Genomic DNA, 21492 nt, shown 5'->3' on the forward strand with positions numbered 1-21492 from the left:
ATGTGTTTGACTGGGTGGGCAAGGCCTCTTTGCGGCGAATCATGTTTCTGATCTGTGCTCTCAGGTCAAGTTCATGAGCGGTTGACTGAATGATGTCATGCTGCTACGAATTTTGTCCTTAACATGTCTTGCTATTATATTTTTATATCATCTGCTGTATCACACATTATGGTAATGCCCATATGCAACATAAATTCATGGTGTTCCTCACATAATGGTTTTACTTACATGTTACGCAGGCCGATGGTTTTCCTTATATATCATGGGTGGCAGTTAAGCCTGTAGTGTTTCTCACACATTACTACTAACAACAGATAATGTAGACCAATGGTGTTTGTCACAAAGTGGTACTACTCATAAGTAACACCGTGGAACCAACCGGTTGAATGTACATGATTACGCTTATCACAAACAACACACAGAATCGTCGTGTTCCTACATAAATTAACTGTTCCTATGTGATGCATACCATTGGTTTACCTGTCAAAGTAGTACTAGTCACAACGAACACTAACCCATGGTGTTCCGCAGGTAATGGTATCTCACAGTTCTAATTTCATCATCCCTTCGTCGCCCCTTTCAATCACCTCTAATCACAGGCAGGTGATGCGGGTGCAGTCTTTGTCTGTGTCTCCCAACCATAGAGGGTAGAAGGGAGAGAAGAAATAGATACGAAGGGTTCTGACGGTAAGAAAAATGAAGTGCCAGACAAAGAAGAACAAGGGCCATAAAGGGTGTGAACATAAAAGACTCCCTAGACATTGAATCCCCTAATACCATCGGGGTTGGAATAAAAAATGAGTTGACCAACGGAGGTTGAACAGGATAAGTGAAAGTGAGACCCTAAAACAACTAAGTGGAGTTGTGCAAGGACTCAGCTAAGGGCCCCATGGTCGCCAATGCACGCTCTCAAGTTGAGAGCTCCTGGGACCCCTTTTAGTCACCTTGTATGACAGAGAGGGGATACCGTGGGTGTTTTCTTCATCCACCTCCCACACCCACATTGAGTAACATGAAATATTGAACTACACAGAGATATATATATATTATTTCAAAAGCTTGGCAATCCTGCAATAATTAACATATTTCTCCTTTAAAATGAGAAGCTGTTTATTTAAATCTATTCAGCAGATTACTTACAATTTTTATAATCAGAAAATAAAAGGTCGTCAAAATATTACATTACTTCAAAAATGTGTTCACCTGTGTTTGTCTTAGCTCTGCCAACTCGGATTTGGTTTCTTCTTTCAGATGCATCTTGTCCAATGTAAGTACGTAATTGTCCTGTGGAAAAGTTAATATATATTAGGCACATTCTTCAAACATATGAGGAAATTTAGTTACATATGAATAGGTTTAACAATTCATAATTTGCTAGTAAATGATTCATTCATTATCGTTTTTCAGAAATTCTGAAAGTTGAAGATCCTTAAAGACATGACAATAAAAAGACCTCTAAGAATGGAGATGTCCTTTTTGAACACTCAGGGATATTTCTGAGTGTGGAGCGATTAAGAGCTTCATAAATAATACTGAGAAAAACTGGAAAATGTACAGACATACTAAAAAAATATTCTGTTCATCATAAAGAAACCAATTATGAAATATTTGGAACTTCACAATTTATCACTGATATCTTTCATCTGGTAAACCAGCAAATATAGCTCAGCACAAAATATGTATCATCTATATTTCCTGTTGTCTGTGATGTGCTAAGACTGAAGATAGGAAGGATCCTCAACAGCTCTACCATCAGCTGCCACAGAGAGCTATGTGTCACTGACGAGGCAAACCAAACAAATGAAGAGAGTAGTATAATTGGATGGTTCAGGCGCCGCCACCGCCACCGGGCTCCCAGAGGCCACCTCCACCACCACCACAGCCAGAGGCCTCCCAGATGCCTCCTCCACCACCACCACAGCCAGAGGCCTCCCAGAGGCCTCCTCCACCACCCGCGGGAAATTTGAATTTGTAAACAAAGCCACGTGCTTTTTGACAGCTGTCATCGACAACAACGCATCGCTAACCTCAGTACTGCCATGTTGACGGGCCTAAACCTCAGTAGTACCAATTTAACCTAACTAGCGCGAGTTAAACAAAGCCACGTGTTTTTTGACAGCCACGTGCTTTTTGACAGACAACAACGCATCGCTAACCTCAGTACTGCCATCTTGACGGGCCTAAACCTCAGTAGTACCAACTTAACCTCACTAGCGCGTGGTAAACAAAGCCACGTGTTTTTTGGACAGCTGTCATCCGCCATCTTTAAACCACAGAGCACTGTGCTGCCCTCTTTATCGTAGTAGATGTAAAATTCGTCACCTGTCATCGGCAGTGCTGCCATCTTGGCGGGCCTAAACCTTAGTACTACCAACTTAACCTCACTAGCATGAGATAAACAAAATCCACGTGCAGCTGTCATCCGCCATCTTTAATCTATAGAGCACAGTGCTGCCCTCTTTAGCTACTTACCTTTGAAATGTGGTGGCGGATAATTTGAAAAATGCTTTTTGACAGCAGCCATCTTGCATCGCAAACCTCAATGCCGCCCTCTTTAGCTAGATACCTGTGGTGGCAGACAATTCCACGTGACAGCAGCCATCTTTGAGCACAGTGCTGCCCTCTTTGTGGTGGCGGCAAATTCCACGTGCTCTTGTTTGAAAACAAATTCACGCGCTATATTCTGACAGCTGTCATCCGCCATCTTGCATCACAAACCTCAGTGCTACACTCTTTAGCTAGATACCTTTGAAATGTGGTGGCGGCAAATTCTACTTGCCCTTGTTTGGAAACAAACCTATGCGCTTTTTTGACAGCTATCATCCGCTATCTTTAATCCAGAGAGCACCGTGCTGCCCTCTTTAGCTACTTACCTTTGAAATGTGGTGGCGGCAAATTCTACGTGCTCTTGTTTGGAAACAAACCCATGTGCTTTTCTGACAGCTGTCATCCGCCATCTTTAATCCAGTGAGAAAAGTGCTGCACTCTTTAGTTGAAATGTGGTGGCGGCAAATTCCACGTGCTCTTGTTTGGAAACAAATCAACATGCTTTTTTGACAGCTGTCAACCGCCATCTTTAATCACCATGCTGCCCCTCTTTAGCTACTCACCTTTGAAATGTGGTGGCGGTAAATTCCACGTGCTTTACAAACCTATATGCTTTTCTGACAGCTGTCATCCGCCATCTTTAATCCAGAGAGAACAGTGCTGCAATCTTTAGTTTGAAATGTGGTGGCGGCAAATTCCACGTGCTCTTGTTTGGAAACAAATCAACATGTTTTTTTGACAGCTGTCATCCGCCATCTTTAATCACCATGCTGCCCCTCTTTAGCTACTAACCTTTGAAATGTGGTGGCGGTAAATTCCACGTGCTTTACAAACCTATATGCTTTTCTGACAGCTGTCATCCGCCATCTTTAATCCAGAGAGAACAGTGCTGCAATCTTTAGTTGAAATGTGGTGGCGGCAAATTCCACGTGCTCTTGTTTGGAAACAAATCAACATGCTTTTTTTGACAGCTGTCATCCGCCATCTTTAATCACCGTGCTGCCCCTCTTTAGCTACTTACGTTTGAAATGTGGTGGTGGTAAATTGTACGTGCTCTTGTTTGGAAACAAACCGGAAATTTCGTTAGCTGTCATCCGCCATCTTTAATGAACAGAGCACCGTGCTGCCCTCATGCAGAGCAATTTCGTTAGCTGTCATCCGCTCGCATACCCACAGTGATGCATGTTTAGACTTGAACACACACATACTACTGTTCAAAACTTATTACAACTTGAACTGCATACTAGTGTTCGATGTTGTTGAACACTGCATTGTATAACTAGAATCGAGCACTGTTTAGAAAGAAAAACAAAATATCTTCTCAACACACTTACTAACTGCTCTTCTTCCTCTACCAAGCTACATCTCTATCGAACGTGCATTACAAAAGCAAGAGTATTGCAAGTTTAGACTTGAACACATACTACCGTTTATAGTTCGATGTTGTTGAACACTGCATTGCAATCAAACACTGTTTAGAAAAAGAAAAAGAATTCTCTTCTCAACATGAGCTAGACAATAACATACTTACGAATCTGCTCAACACCTTCTTTCTTGCTTTCCTTCTATGAGTAATAAACAAAAACTCTATCTTGCAAATAAGGAGCGGGAGGAAGGTAATACCTAACCTAAAATAAAAGTATATGCCAATTCTACATTATTTATTTACATCTTGTATGTACAAGTTTTATCTCGAATCATTTTACCCTAGTGATGTTTGCGTACTTCTCGACGCAATTCTTGTATGTACAAGTTTAAACTTGCCGTACTACGCTCTCAGCATACCTCTCCCTACAATATGTACAGTGAATTGTGATGTAAGACAGCGTAACGTAAGTACACACCTCTAGCATAATGTTTACACACACATCTGCTTTATGTAAAGTAGTACTGATCAATACTACTATGCCCCCAGGCCAGAGTGTTGGTAGAATTTGGAATGACAAACCGTTTGCAATCATCGCTATTAAGGGCTACCTTACTAATTAAATGAGTGTACAACTGGTGCTTCTTGCTTCTAATGACAGACATTTGCTTATGCAAAACAGGTGGATTACTTTTAATGCAATTGTTATAGTTTTCAAAACTTAGCTGATTCTGAACGACATTCTTTTTAATCCCCTTCAATCTCTTTATTTGTAATTCATTTAAGAGTTTTATGCAATATGACTTGGATTTAGTACCTACAAATGAATCGATAATATTCCCAGCACATTCATCTTTCATTTTACCTAGAACCTTTTTGTTCACTAGCAGTAGATGATATTGATTATTTACAGGATAGTTACTTGTATCAAACCTACCCAAGTCTGGCTTTATATCATTGTAATAGTCATCAGTTTTGATTTGATAAATAAATGAATCGGTATCTGTGTAGAGCAATTGCGCATTATGCGCGTACTTCTTCACCATATAATCGTAATGGAATTCATACATGAGTGTTTTAGCCAATTCAAGTACTGCAAAGCCGACGTAGGTAGGTTTGTCATACTTAACCTTAACACGATTCATCTGTATAATAACTAAATTCTCATGTATGATGGTGCAGCTGTGCAAATTTGGTTTACTTATTAAATAGTTAGCACCATACCTTTTCTTAATATTCTCCCAGTTTGTAATCAATTTTACATCAACGCGTTTGTCAACATTTTCCATAGTCATACCAAACACACTGTTATTCATGAGCTTGTAGAAATCTTTTTCAAACTCGTTAACCGCATTCGTTCTTAAATTATTGTTCAGATCGATATATGGCTTTAGCCACGGTGACTGATTAAATTCTAGTACGCGATGAATTTTGGATAACTTCAAACCATGCTGCAAACACTGTTTTAAATTTCGGTAATGAATGATATACTTAGATTTATTGCACAAATTAGCATTTTCGTCGTTGATGCGATGTACGGGAGCTTCATATTTTCAGGGCAGAATGGTAGGTCATTATGAGAAGTGTGTAAATCTTTAGGATACTGTAAGTCAACTTCGATGAAATAGCCTTTATCAGCTTCATCGCCTAGGGCGTGCAGCTCTAAAGCATCAATTTCGCACTGCGTTAGCCAGCGGAAACCACTCACCGGTAGATGCTGACTCATCGCCCACCCATACTGATTATTAGCATCGAGATAAACGATATACTGAGATTCCTGACTAGAATCGAAACTCGGCATGTACTTATTATTTGCCTTGGAATACCGCCCGCTGCACTGACTTAGACTGCCTCGAATAGATGATTTTATAAAGTGCACCATATCAATATCGGTTAGCAGTTCCAAATTCACCTGCGTGTATTTTAACATCGCGTCCCAACTTAACCCAGGCGCAGTAAAATACTGACATGGGTCAAGGCTGTAGGTTTTCTTACAAACACAGCGAAAATTTTCAAAAACATCAGCTAACAAAAGTACATCTGTCTTTAAATATAAATCGGAGTATTCACCTAGCGTTTGAATGTGGAACTGCTCCCAGATATGTTGTGCATGTAAATAGTCATCATCACTAATATCCACTGAATTCAGCGAGCTGTAAAAGGATTGTTTCGATGGTAAGGCACGTTCTTCGAGGCGTTCTAAGCAGTCAAGATATTCATAACAAAAAACACCCTTACGCCGAAGTAAATTAAACTGCGCTTCTTCGGGAAAAACGCGTCGAATTTCCGTAAATTGTTCAGGCTGTAAATGACTAGAAAGTTTATCAAGGCTACTCGCCATAAAGCGAAACGAGTCAAGGAATCTCAGTTTTATAGAATGCTCAGCATCTACTTTTACAGACTTTGCAAACGCAATGTACCGCTCTTTATTCTGAGGGATTATATCTACTTTTTCATCTGAAGCTCCAAATTGTGAAATGATGAAATGAGAGTCGTAACCAGATAAGTTATGAAAAATTACAGGAATAAATTTAGGAACTCTATACTTAAGATTACAGCTATAATGAGCGACACATCTGTAGAAACCAGTTAAATGATCATGATCAAAAACTTTCGGGTCATTTTCAGAAAATTCCCCATCACAAATGCTACACTTTGTAGCACATTCGTAATCATTTAACTGTATTTCGGTGAGTGGCTTCATAGGAATATTACTATTTAGAATACGACCAAGACGAACTGCATCACTTTCAAGTCTTTCTAAAAATACTTTAGCAGCATCATGTCCTCGATACAGCTCTAACTTGTTAAGCATACTATCGTAACTACACTTGATGTAATACACGAAGCTATACGGGACATGCATGTGCGTAGTATTAGTGAAAGAGTTGTCAGGATTAGGTAAGCATGTGTTGCATGGCGTGAGGATGGCTTCAAAGTCTGCATAAATCACAAACGGTACCCACATCTGCTTGTTAAAATTTGTAAATTTTAAAACATTATTGCCTGTAGTAGGTATCTCTGTACGTACATGATTGCAGTCATTCTTGGAATGCTTCGTTAACTGATCTTCAGTTCTAAAATACTGCAAGCATCCATCACATAGCCACTTTTTGTTACACCTGTTTGACAACTGACTACCAACAAGTCTACTCAGATTTTTAATCCAGCAAAAGTGGCTATTCTCACTGTTTTCAATATAGAGTAAGTTAACATGAGTACTCTTCTTATGACATGTATAATACAGAGGACCTACTACAGACTTTTTCTCTACACCATACCCATTAATGCTAATGTAATTTAGTTCCTCAAAGCGCTTAATATCTTTTAACTGCACAGGAAATTCTATACTATCGAAATTTAGCTGCGTTGAATAGTGTGGATACGATGATGTTCTATTCGCTACATTCCGTTTCACAGGATTTAAAGCCGACATCACCGCCCATGCAAAACATGCTTCGTCATTGTTTTGGATGTTTACAACAGCTTCTTTTTGCTGAATCCATGTCGGCAGCTCGATGTGCGAAGATCCACGCATAGGATTGTACTTATTGATGTTAACTTCTAGATACATTATTTCAACTAAAGCCCACCCTGATTCCTTTTCCTGAAATTCCTCGCTCTTAGTTGAAATAATGTTAGAGACATCCCTAAGTACATCACCAAAATTAGTCGACTCACTTATGACAAAATTCTTCGTATTAAATGATTTAATGTCCGTTATTTCGGATTCATCTGTGCTTTTAATGTACAAGGCGAAAAGTTCAAAATTAACTTTAAATAAACTATGATTGGACAAAGATTTAGCAAGAAGCTGTTGTACATCCGGTTGAACACAATTTAAAAAGTTTGAAGTGCTCTGAAACTTTTGACTGGTGCGAATTCGGTAACTAGCAATCCTACTTTTAAATGCTGTATTAATTTCTTCGATGTTTGCTTTACTACCACTTCTACACGCATTATTTTTATGCGCATTACTCCGTAAGTGTCCCTGAAAATGCGAAGATGGTACATCAGTATTACAGTGTTCGCAGTAAACAGTTTGAAGTTCATTTTTCCTAGGTTTTTTACTACTAGTACTTTCTACAGCTACATCAGTAGCTGCATGCTTTTTCCCTACTACTACCTGAGGGCAAGTAGATATTTGATGTACCTCTGCTAAGTGAGCCTGATATTGCTCTACATTAGCGAAATACACCCCACAAACATCACATAAAGCGGATGTTATGCTAGGGTGTTTTACTTTTTTATGTCGCGTAAGGGCATCTACCCTCGTAAACGATGCCTCACACTGCTCGCAGGTGAACGTATCAGACGCCTCACGATGTTTCGATTTTACATGACGCGTAAGGGTATCTCGTCTTGTAACAGTTACATTGCACTGCGAGCAGGGGAACATCTGAAAAGAGAACAACCAATAGAGATTAGCCTAAAGTTGCGATGTTCAACCTATAGAGGTCGGACATGATTGTGAGTTTGAAATTATACGATTAACCTCTTCTATGGCATGCGGATTAAAGAAAATAACTATTTATCAATAGACTAAAGCTACGATGTTTTAGAAGAAACCAAGTTTCAGCTTGTTGAGGTCAGACATAGCTATGTGTGTGTTTGAAATTATAAAATTAACCTCTTCTATAGCATGAGGATTGAAGAGAACGACTATTTTCAATAGACTAAAGTTACGATGTTTTAGAAGAAACCAAGTTTCAGCCTGTTGAGGACAGACATAGCTATGTGTGTGTTTAAAATTATAAAATTAACCTCATCTATAGCATGAGGATTGAAGAGAACGACTATTTATCAATAGACTAAAGTTACGATGTTCGGAAGAAACCAAGTTTCAATGTATAGAGGTCGGACATTGCTGTGAGTTTGAAATTATAAGATTAACCTCGTCTATAGCATGAGGATTTAAGAGAACAACTATTTATGATTAGCTTAAAGTTAAGATGTTCGGAAGAAACCAAGTTTCAACGTATAGAGGTCGGACATTGCTGTGAGTTTGAAATTATAAGATTAACCTCTTCTATGACATGCAGATTAAAGAAAATAACTATTTATCAATAGACTAAAGTTACGATGTTTTAGAAGACACCAAGTTTCAGCCTGTTGAGGTCAGACATAGCTATGTGTGTGTTTGAAATTATAAAATTAACATCGTCTATAGCATGAGGATTGAAGAGAACGACTATTTATCAATAGACTCAAGTTACGATGTTTTAGAAGAAACCAAGTTTCAGCCTGTTGAGGGCAGACATAGCTATGTGTGTGTTTGAAATTATAAGATTAACCTCTTCTATGACATGCAGATTAAAGAAAATAACTATTTATCAATAGACTAAAGTTACAATGTTTTAGAAGAAACCAAGTTTCAGCCTGTTTGGGGTCAGATATAGCTATGTGTGTTTGAAATTATAAAATTAACCTCGTCTATAGCATGAGGATTGAAGAGAACGACTATTTATCAATAGACTAAAGTTACGATGTTCGGAAGAAACCAAGTTTCAACGTATAGAGGTCGGACATTGCTGTGAGTATGAAATTATAAGATTAACCTCGTCTATAGCATGAGGATTGAAGAGAACAACTATTTATGATTAGCTTAAAGTTAAGATGTTCGGAAGAAACCAAGTTTCAACGTATTGAGGTCGGACATTGCTATGAGTTTGAAATTATAAGATTATCCTCTTCTATGACATGCAGATTAAAGAAAATAACTATTTATCAATAGACTTAAGTTACGATGTTTTAGAAGAAACCAAGTTTCAGCCTGTTGAGGTCAGACATAGCTATGTGTGTGTTTGAAATTATAAAATTAACCTCGTCTATAGCATGAGGATTGAAGAGAACGACTATTTATCAATAGACTAAAGTTACGATGTTTTAGAAGAAACTGAAACTCGAATGATAATATTCTGGTCGTACCTAAAAATAAAAGAACAAACATATATGAATGTAGTGTAGGGTACATCAGCTAACCTAGCTATCTTAATAACTCAAAGTTCGAAAACATACCTTAAAAATGCACGTGCTGCAGACTGTTACTCGGATGAATAAAATGCGTACTTTCAAGCCTGTAACTCGAACGGTACCTAAAAAAATAAAAGAACAAACATATATGAATGTAGATGTCTATTACCTAGCGTAGAAGTTGCTTTGCAAACAGTAACTAACAGTTCTAGCTTACCTTAAGATAAAGGCTGAAGAATAATATTCACAGCAGACAGTACTTAGACGGGAGATGTGTACGTAATAAACGCATACAGAGAACTGTGAGCGCTTCACGCAGACTGCAGCGAGTCAATATGCTGCTTGTTACCAAGCGGATGTGAAAATCGCTGACAACTGCAGTACAGTCGGAACTAAATGTTTATGCAACAAGAGCTCTCCTGAAGGTCTTACACTGAGTCCCGCAGGCTGACATATTTAAGCCGGGATCGAACCTGCTGTTGATGCCGAGGTGTCAGAATTTAAGAGTTCTGCAGCGGATCGAGCCCTAGAAAGTTAGCGCGCGATCCTCGACCTCTGGACTTAAACGGGAGGGTACTAAGCTACATCCGCGGTATTCCTTACCTGTAGGCACTTAAAGGTATTGAGCTAAAACTACATTTAGCTAGATCATGTAATTACATGTTATGACAATCGCGCAGGCCCCTCGCCTAGCATTTGCTATTTTTACGGCTTCTAACAGTAGGAGTTCGAACACGCTATCTTCCGAAGTAGCGAGAATGATTGAAGAGTGTTGAGGGTGATTCATTTGTCGGATGGAGGCGTTAAGCTGTGTGCAGGCTTCTTCAGTAGGAGTAGGCTATGTGCCGGTACCGGGACATCTAGTTATAAAACCCGCTACAACAAATTTATCGCGTATACTGCGATTCAAAATCCTAGTCAGGAAGGGTAACCGGTTGTAAAACTATGGTGTATGATCTAAGAGGTGGGGTGTGCAAAAAAGCTAGCATTAAGGGCTGTTGATGAGGACGTTAAACCTTATGCAGACTCCTTCGAAAATAATTGTGAGTACAAGAGTGTTGAGGGTGATTCATTTGTCGGATGGAGGCGTTAAGCTGTGTGCAGGCTTCTTCGGTAGGAGTAGGCTATGTACCGGCACCGAGTTTTACCCTCTCCCTACGGTAGTATATTGCATTCTTAGGCAGTTTCGAGGGCGTGCAAAAAAGCCAGTATTAAGTAAGGGCTGCTGATGGCGGGTGTTAAACCTTGTACAGGCTCCTTCAACAGGAGTAGCCTATATAACTGCACCGTGCAGGCTCTTTCGATAGGGGTAGGCTATATGCTGGCACTGTGTTTTAACCTCTCCGTACAATCATAATATTTTATGTTAGGAGCTTACACTAGTTGAATGCTACACACAGCTAAGACGACGTTCCGTGAGTTACAAGTGGCTTATCAGCACACCGTGTCCTCGTTTCAAGGTTACTACAGCCGGAAGATGCGCGTACAATTTCAGCCAACACATGCATTCCGCACCTCGCTCTGAATGACTGCACCGATACAACTTCAAAGATAGTGTTCTATGTGGTAGAACAAAATGTAACCCATAGCATGCTACTAAAGCTTAACACTGTAAATGTTTGCAGCTCCTGTTTTACAGCTAGATGTAGTTCCTAACGTAACAGGACCGGGATTAAAAATATGTTTTTACAGCCGAGTACCCCCTTCCATAACATGAGATTTTAAATCGCTGTATCACGAACTATTGTTTTACAGCCGGATGCCCTTCCTGACGCAAACCTAAGATTTTAAATCGCAAGAATATGTTTTAAGACTAGTTACCCTTCCTGACGCAAAACTGGTAGTATCTAGCCTCTTACATCATACACTATTGTTTTCAACCGGTTGCCCTTCCTGACGCGAGATTCTGTTTTACGACTAGTTGCCCTTCCTGACGCAAAACTGGCAGTATCTAACCTCTTACATCATACAATATTGCTTTCGACCGGTTGCCTTCCTGACGTCAAAGAACTCGGATTAAGAACCTGTTTTACAACTAGATGCTCTTTTTAACACGCGAATCGGCGTTTTACAGCTAGATGCACTTCTTAGATTTTAAATCGCTGTATCACGAACTATTGTTTTACAGCCGGTTGCCCATCCTGACGCGGAAAGACCAGGATTTAGCCAGTTACCCTTCCTGATACAACAAGACTAGGATTTATTTTTTTAGACTGCACTTGGCTAGAAATAGCCACACGAAATTATTATATAGAAAGAGAATTGCTGGGCGGATGACAGCTAACGCTAGAGTGCGGCACGGTGCTGTGTAGTTTAAAGATGGCGGATGACAGCTGTCAAAAAAAGCATGTTGATTTGTTTCCAAACAAGAGCACGTGGAATTTGCCGCCACCACATTTCAACTAAAGATTGCAGCACTGTTCTCTCTGGATTAAAGATGGCGGATGACAGCTGTCAGAAAAGCATATAGGTTTGTAAAGCACGTGGAATTTACCGCCACCACATTTCAAAGGTGAGTAGCTAAAGAGGGGCAGCATGGTGATTAAAGATGGCGGATGACAGCTGTCAAAAAAGCATGTTGATTAGTTTCCAAACAAGAGCACGTGGAATTTGCCGCCACCACATTTCAAACTAAAGATTGCAGCACTGTTCTCTCTGGATTAAAGATGGCGGATGACAGCTGTCAGAAAAGCATATAGGTTTGTAAAACACATGGAATTTACCGCCACCACATTTCAAAGGTGAGTAGCTAAAGAGGAGCAGCACGGTGATTAAAGATGGCGGTTGACAGCTGTCAAAAAAGCATGTTGATTTGTTTCCAAACAAGAGCACGTGGAATTTGCTGCCACCACATTTCAAAAGGTAAGTAGCTAAAGAGGGCAGCACGGTGCTCTCTGGATTAAAGATAGCGGATGATAGCTGTCAAAAAAGCGCATAGGTTTGTTTCCAAACAAGAGCATGTAGAATTTGCCGCCACCACATTTCAAAGGTATCTAGCTAAAGAGTGTAGCACTGAGGTTTGTGATGCAAGATGGCGGATGACAGCTGTCAGAAAAGCACATGGGTTTCTTTCCAAACAAGAGCACGTAGAATTTGCTGCCACCACATTTCAAAAGGTAAGTAGCTAAAGAGGGCAGCACGGTGCTCTCTGGATTAAAGATAGCGGATGATAGCTGTCAAAAAAGCGCATAGGTTTGTTTCCAAACAAGAGCATGTAGAATTTGCCGCCACCACATTTCAAAGGTATCTAGCTAAAGAGTGTAGCACTGAGGTTTGTGATGCAAGATGGCGGATGACAGCTGTCAGAAAATAGCACGTGAATTTGTTTCCAAACAAGAGCACGTGGAATTTGCCGCCACCACAAAGAGGGCAGCACTGTGCTAAAAGATGGCTGCTGTTACGTGGAATTGTCTGCCACCACAAGTATCTAGCTAAAGAGGGCAGCACTGAGGTTTGTGATGCAAGATGGCTGCTGTCAAAAAGCATTTTTCAAATTATCCACCACCACATTTCAAAGGTAAGTAGCTAAAGAGGGCAGCACTGTGCTCTATAGATTAAAGATGGCGGATGACAGCTGCACGTGGATTTGTTTATCTCACGCTAGTGAGGTTAAGTTGGTAGCACTAAGGTTTAGGCCCGCCAAGATGGCAGCACTGCCGATGACAGGTGACGAATTTTACATCTACTACGATAAAGAGGGCAGCACAGTGCTCTGTGGTTTAAAGATGGCGGATGACAGCTGTCAAAAAAGCACGTGGCTTTGTTTACCATGCGCTAGTGAGGTTAAGTTGGTACTACTGAGGTTTAGGCCCGTCAAGATGGCAGTACTGAGGTTAGCGATGCGTTGTTGTCTGTCAAAAAGCATGTGGCTGTCAAAAAACACGTGGCTTTGTTTACCTCGCGCTAGTTAGGTTAAATTGGTACTACTGAGGTTTAGGCCCGTCAAGATGGCAGTACTGAGGTTAACGATGCGTTGTTGTCGATGACAGCTGTCAAAAAGCACGTGGCTTTGTTTACAAATTCAAATTTCCCGCGGGTGGTGGAGGAGGCCTCTGGGAGGCCTCTGGCTGTGGTGGTGGTGGAGGTGGCCTCTGGGAGCCCGGTGGCGGTGGCGGCGCCCGAACCATCCAATTATACTACTGAAGAGTTTTAGTAGATTTCCGTAGCTTTCCTCTGCTAGTGCTGTTTCATACCAGTCTCTCATGTTCACTGAAATGTACACACAGACCTACCATATGAATGTCAATTTCACACCCTTCCTACAGGATGTGGCTGTATTAGGAATGGTGTTACTAGCACCGCTCTTATCTCAGTCACTTTGATATTGTCAGAGTCAAAGATGAGACTGTGACTCAAAATACAACTGACAAACTTGTTCTGGACCAATACAGAAGACATCAGGCATTGAGCACACAGTATCTCACCTGAGATGGATTAGGGCAGGCCACCTCATATGAAATTTGGAAAGGAATCATCCAGGACATAGGCCCTAAATGGCATGAAGCACACAAAGAATTATTCCTATAAGTCATCTCAACCACACCGAGCTACAATAATATAGAGGGGCTGTATGCCTGATATCAGTACACTTTATGGAGGCATGAGAACATAATAATGATCAGCTGACAGGGAGACTGTGCATGGTGACTGGACTTCATATGTTTTAATAAGTGAAAAGTTTGATTGTCGCCTTCAACAATGCCAGACCTATGTTCAGCATAAGGCTGCACTAATCAATGTAACTAAACCATGGATATATTTTGTTTTATGTAAATAGTACTGAATTATAATTGAGACTGCTTTTGTAATTCTTGTTTCTAATTGAACACATTTTAAAGTTTATTTCAGGTGCAGTCACAAACATTCTGCTACTGTACGCGACAGTAGATGGTACTACCTGCATCTGTCTACCTAAGGGTTCTGTGGCCGTTACCAAACCTGACAAACTAAGGGAGAACCAATGGCTATGAGCAGAGGAGTTCCCCTTAGGGGGCTTGTTGAAGCTAATGTGTAGGAACTGGCATAATTTCAACTGGAAGCTGCTGCCTTGCAGATGTAACAGGAAACTGCTAAAGGGTAAGGGAGACAAATCTGACATAAAATCTTCTCTAACGTCAGGCCTAGCAAGTCAATTGGAGGGTAACTGCAATCATTTTCCACACTTATATGAGCTTCAGACGGAAACAAATAAGTGAAAGTAGAGAACACCACACCCAGACTTCGCAGGTATGATGGCTTACAGATTGATGATGGACCAGGCTTTGCGATTGTGCAACAACCCCAGATAATACAACACACTTGAATAGTAACAATCAATGTACTGAGTTTGACTGGGAAATGGGAAGAAGTAAGTGGACATCATGAAGAGAAGGAGATTATCATATTCTTCTTTTGCTATTTGCCTTACGTCGCACTGACACAGATTGGTCTTACGGTGACGATGGGACAGAAAGGACTAGGAATAGGAAGGAAGCGGCCGTAACCTTAATTAAGGTACAGTCCCAGCATTTGCTTGGTGTGAAAATGGGAAACCACGGAAAACCATCTTCAGGGCTACCGACAGTGGGGTTCGAACCCACTATCTCCCGAATACTGGATACTGGCCGCACTTAAGCGACTGCAGCTATCACCAACATGAGAATAATAGTGAAGCCTCCTCCTTATCAATACATTTATTTATATACTATTAATTACAGTAATCACAGTACCGGTTTCGACCCCTCGAGGGTCATTCTCAGCTGTCATATACAAATATAGTTATTAAAACATCACATGAGAAGGTGTTGCACATACATGAGCATTGACCAATTTGACAGGTCGTCTAAAATAAATTATACATATGTTAAAATGGTAAAATAAGTCCTCTCTTCTTATTTATAAAAAGATTCCGTAATGTAAAAGACATAACACTATAATGTTCTTGTTGATTTGCTAAGTGTAAATTGAGCTTAGCACTATCGTGTATACACTGATATTCTTAAAGTAATCAATATTCTATGCTAAAACTTAAAATTAATTATTAAAAACATTTTGAAATTTTGTTCTTCTGGTGATAATGTTGCTTATTCACGATGTCCTTCTGTTGGTAGTGATCTGGAACTTTCTATGAAGAAATAGGTCGTAGTTTAATGTTCTGTTTGATGCATAGTCTATGTACTATATTCATAGTATATCCTAGATGCTAAGTTAATAGTAATGCATATTCGACTATAAAAATTTTTTGTTTAGTTTGCGACGTGCACCTTAATATGACGTTATATATTATGTCAAGTGTCAAATGGTTTACATTTTTAATGTCTTAAATGATAGCATGTGGGCTTCTTTCTATATGTTGTAGACTGTTATATCTGTGAGTAGAAATGAAATGTCTAAGAAATGGCGTTTAATGGATTTGTAAAGAGTAAAGTTTGTGTGTATAGTACTTACTCTGGGTGTTGACACTATGTGCATTGCACGGTAGCACATAGAGTTCTGTTACGTGTTAGTCTGTGGCTGCTGCTTGCGGCTGTAGAGGGGAAGTTAGGAGGGGTAGGAGGAGCGGCTATTGGGGGAGTAGGATTAGAGTGGGAGGTGTCTTTGGGCGGTTCTTTAATATGTATCGGGTGTTGTTTCTTAACTCTTTTTAGATAATTGCTTTTTAGGAAGGGAATAACTGCGTCAAAAAGAATGTTGGTTTTTTCTGTAATTTCATTTAAGTTAAAATTTGGATTAACGTATTGGTCTAGGTTTATGTAAAATTCTTCCATGATACTGAGTAAGGTGCTCTTGGGGTTGGTACTTAGGATTTGCATGTCATTTTCAATATTTGTAAATTTGTGTTTAAGGTCTTCGATATGTTGTCCTATGGCTGAAAAATGTCTATGTTTTATTGCATTGATATGTTCGTTATATCGTATCTGGAAGTTCCTCCCAGTATGTCCTATGTAACTGGCCTCGCAGTCGTTACATTTCATGCGATAGACTCCTGAGTGGTTGTATCGATTTTTATTGAACAGATTTGGGATTATGTAAGATATTGGCATTGCTGCGTGTGGTTTTATAAGCTATTTTTAGGCCTCGTTTTATAAAGATGTTCATTATGGGATGTATATAGCTGTTGTTATAGGTGAATAGTACATAGTTCTTTTTGGTTTTTTTCAGTTCTGATCAATTTGGATTTGGGTTGATTTTTTATTTTGTATATGATCTTATTGATAATTTCTTTTTTTATACCCATTCTGTCTGGCTATTTCATGAATTAAATTAAGTTCTTTATCTAGTTCTTTTTTTGTTAGTGGTATGATGTAAGCTCTATATATCATACCATAATATGCAGCTTTCTTGTGTGCGTTAGGGTGGGTAGAGTCTATTTTTATTGTATTAGATGTGTGAGTGGGCTTTCTATATATTTTATATGTTAAATGGTCATCGTGCCTGGTTATAGATATGTCTAGATAGTTTATGGTGTAATTGTTTTCTGTTACCATGGTGAATTTTATATTCACTATAAACTATCTAGACATATCTATAACCAGGCACGATGACCATTTAACAAACAAAATACATAGAAAGCCCACTCACACATCTAATACAATAAAAATAGACTCTACCCACCCTAACGCACACAAGAAAGCTGCATATTATAGTATGATATATAGAGCTTACAACATACCACTAACAAAAAGAACTAGATAAAGAACTTAATTTAATCCATGAAATAGCCAGACAGAATGGGTATAAAAAAGAAATGATCAATGAGATCATATACAAAATAAAAAATCAACCCAAATCCAAATTGATCAGAACTGAAAAAACCAAAAAGGACTATGTACTATTCACCTATAACAACAGCTATATACATCCCATAACGAACATCTTTAAAAAACGAGGCCTAAAAATAGCTTATAAAACCACATGCAGCAATGCCAATATCTTACATAATCCCAAATCTGTTAACAATAAAATCCGTACAACCATTCAGGAGTCTATCGCATGAAATGTAACAACTGCGAGGCCAGTTACATAGGACATACTGGGAGGAACTTCCAGATATAACGAACACATCAATGCAATAAAACATAGACATTTTTCAGCCATAGGACAACATATCGAAGACCTTAAACACAAATTTACAAATATTGAAAATGACATGCAAATCCTAAGTACCAACCCCAAGAGCACCTTACTCAGTATCATGGAAGAATTTTACATAAACCTAGACCAATACGTTAATCCAAATTTTAACTTAAATGAAATTACAGAAAAAACCAACATTCTTTTTGACACAGTTATCCCCCTCCTAAAAAGCAATTATCTAAAAAGAGTTAAGAAACAACACCCGATACATATTAAAGAACCGCCCAAAGACACCTCCCACTCTAATCCTACTCCCCCAATAGCCGCTCCTCCTCCTACCCCTCCTAACTTCCCCTCTACAGCCGCAAGCAGCAGCCACAGACTAACACGTAACAGAACTCGATGTGCTACCGTGCAACGCACATAGTGTCAACATCCAGAGTAAGTACTATGCACACAAACTTTACTCTTTACAAATCCATTAAATGCCGTTTCTTAGACATTTCATTTCTACTTACAGATATCACAGTCTACAACATATATAAAGAAGCCCACATGCTATCATTTAAGACATTAAAAATGTAAACCATTTGATACTTGACATAATATATAACATCATATTAAGGTGCACGTCGCAAACTAAACAAAAAATTTTTATAGTCGAATATGCATTACCATTAACTTAGCATCTAGGATATACTATGAATATAGTACATAGACTATGCATCAAACAGAACATTAAACTACGACCTATTTCTTCATAGAAAGTTCCAGATCACTACCAACAGAAGGACATCGTGAATAAGCAACATTATCACCAGAAGAACAAAATTTCAAAATGTTTTTAATAATTAATTTTAAGTTTTAGCGTAGAATATTGATTACTTTAAGAATATCAGTGTATACACAATAGTGCTAAGCTCAATTTACACTTAGCAAATCAACAAGAACATTATAGTGTTATGTCTTTTACATTACGGAATCTTTTTATAAATAAGAAGAGAGGACTTATTTTACCATTTTAACATATGTATAATTTATTTTAGACGACCTGTCAAATTGGTCAATGCTCATGTATGTGCAACACCTTCTCATGTGATGTTTTAATAACTATATTTGTTTATGACAGCTGAGAATGACCCTCGAGGGGTCGAAACCAGTAGTGTGATTACTGTAATTAATAGTATATAAATAAATGTATTGATAAGGTGGAGGCTTCACTATTATTCTCATGTTGTAGCTACAATCAATACGGAATTGAAGCTTATAGATTATGATGCAGCTATTTTAGCTCGGTAGGAAATTATCAATCCTAGGACTGAGCGAAAATAAATAGAAAAGTAAAGAGACTTTTACTCATTTAGGACAAATATTTCAGGTTCCTTATGGCAATCAATATCTATCTCATCTGATGACCAGGCAGGCATCAATTGTTGGAAATGAGACAAAGTCTCTCACAGTGCATTGGCACTGCCAGTGGCTCCAAGTAGCCTACACAGTGGCCTCCACTGTATGCACTAGCCATGCATCTTGGTGGGTGTGCTATTTACCACCTGATGAGCCCAATTCAGCACACTGGAGTGAAACGCTGGCAACATGGAATGAGTTAGCTGGAAAATTTATAATGCCCAATAATGGACCAACTACATTAGTAATATAAATTTATTCATTCAGAACAAATGCTTCAGGTTTCCTATCATAATCAGCATCTATCTCATCTGATGGCCAGGCAGGCATCAATTGTTGGAAATGAGACAAAGTCTCTCATAGTGCAATGGCATTGCTGGTCGCACCAAGTAGAGTAAGCAGTGGCCTCCACTGTATGCACTAGCCATGCGTCTTGGAGGGGATGCTATTTGCGAAATGATGAGCCCAATTTAGTACACTAGGGCAAAACACTGGCAACCAGGAATGAGTTGGCTGAAAAATTTATAATGTCAAATAATGGACCAACTACATTGGTATTATAAATTTACTCTTTCGGGACAAATATTTCAAGTTCCCTATGGGAATCAACATCTATCTCATCTGACGGTTAGGCAGGCATCAATTGTTGGAAATAAGACAAAGTCTCTCTAAGTGCATTGGCACTGCCAGTGGCTCCATTTAGCCTACGCAGTGGCCTCCACGGTATGCACTAGCCAAGTGTCTTGGTGGGTGTGCTATCTGCCAACTGATGAACCAAATTTAGCACAATGGGGCAAAATGCTGGCAACCAGAAAAGAGTTAGTTGGAAAATTCATAATGTCCAATAATGGGCCAACTGCATTCGTATTGTAAATGTATTCATTCGGGACAAATATTTCAGGTTCCCTGTGGGAATCAACATATATCTCAGAACTGTACCAGCTGTGCTTGATTGGTTGACGGGCATTCATCCTGGTTTCAGACAAAAGAAGAGTCCAGCAAGGCAGTGCACTATCCCCATTATTGTTTATCACTTTCATGGATGACATAGTGAAGAACACCAAGAAAATCTCTCGTGAACGAAATGCGATGGCTTTCCCTGATGATGTTAGCATCTGGGGAGAAAAATGAGGAACAAGTACAGTTGAGACTCAATGAATGGAAGGTTAAATTCAAGGAGATCAGTCTCATGATAAGCGAACCCAAAACAGTCATGATGGCAATAAACAGAGAGGGACGACCAGCAAACATCATGCTAGGGAACCATCCACAAGGAATTGTGGAAAGCTTTACATACCTCGGCAGTGTAATATCTCAAGATAAACTAGCCACAAAGGAGGTGGCAAATAGAGTGCAGAAGAGCTCTCACTTTTACCAGCGACTACAAACTCTCCTCTGGGATCCCAAAGTTCCAACAAAATTAAAGCTGGTGATGTTCAATCAGTACTTCATAACAATCATAACCTATAGTATTGATACCTGCACCCTCACTAAGAAAGACTCATCAAGGTTAGACATCTGAGATGAAGTTCCTTAGGTCCACAACTCAAAAAACCTAGCTGGACAGGATAAGGAATGATGCAGTTAGGAAGGAAACTGGGATAGTTACATCATTGTTAGATCAGGTCAGCATGACCAGACTAAGGTGGTTTGGGCACCCAATGAGGATGGAGCCAACAAGGACAGCATATGTTACCTTGGAGAGACATATGGCAGGAAAACAGATGGTGGGAAGAACAAGAACCCACTGAGTGAACATTGCAGATCGGGGAAGAACATTGGAGGACGTCATTAACAGTAGAACATATCTCAATAAGACAGAATAAAAGAGACTTGCCAACAGTACCTGTGAAACTGGAACTGTAAAATGATGATGATTAAGGTTTACACAGAGGAAGTACTGGGAGCTGTGGTAATGATTTATTTCATTATGTTTCTGATTTTTTAAAGACCTAGGAATTAGTTACACAATGGGTTGTGAGGATGAAGAGGAACAGCAAGATTTCTGGCCTAACAGGTCCAACAGACCTAATCTTCAGTGTCCACATGTTAATGGTGTCCCACCCAATACAGTCACTTATCAAGTGACCAGGAGCTATTGCCGCCAATTGCTGTTTCATTTTCCCTCACATTTGCAAACACAA

At 39.4% G+C, this 21492-nt stretch overlaps 1 protein-coding gene across 2 annotated transcripts in view; it reads right to left on the reverse strand.

Moving 5' to 3' along the window:
• LOC136875085 (zinc finger protein 567) overlaps positions 1–21492 on the reverse strand; it is a 61380-nt gene that overhangs the window by 28466 nt on the left and 11422 nt on the right. For both annotated transcript variants that reach the window (XM_067148818.2, XM_067148819.2), the window contains exon 3: positions 1204–1284. In XM_067148818.2, the coding sequence (XP_067004919.2) occupies positions 1204–1284 (81 nt within the window). The remainder of the gene's footprint in view (positions 1–1203; positions 1285–21492) is intronic.

This window comes from Anabrus simplex, chromosome 5, assembly GCF_040414725.1.
Source record: "Anabrus simplex isolate iqAnaSimp1 chromosome 5, ASM4041472v1, whole genome shotgun sequence".
In the NCBI taxonomy this organism is placed as follows: domain Eukaryota; kingdom Metazoa; phylum Arthropoda; class Insecta; order Orthoptera; family Tettigoniidae; genus Anabrus; species Anabrus simplex.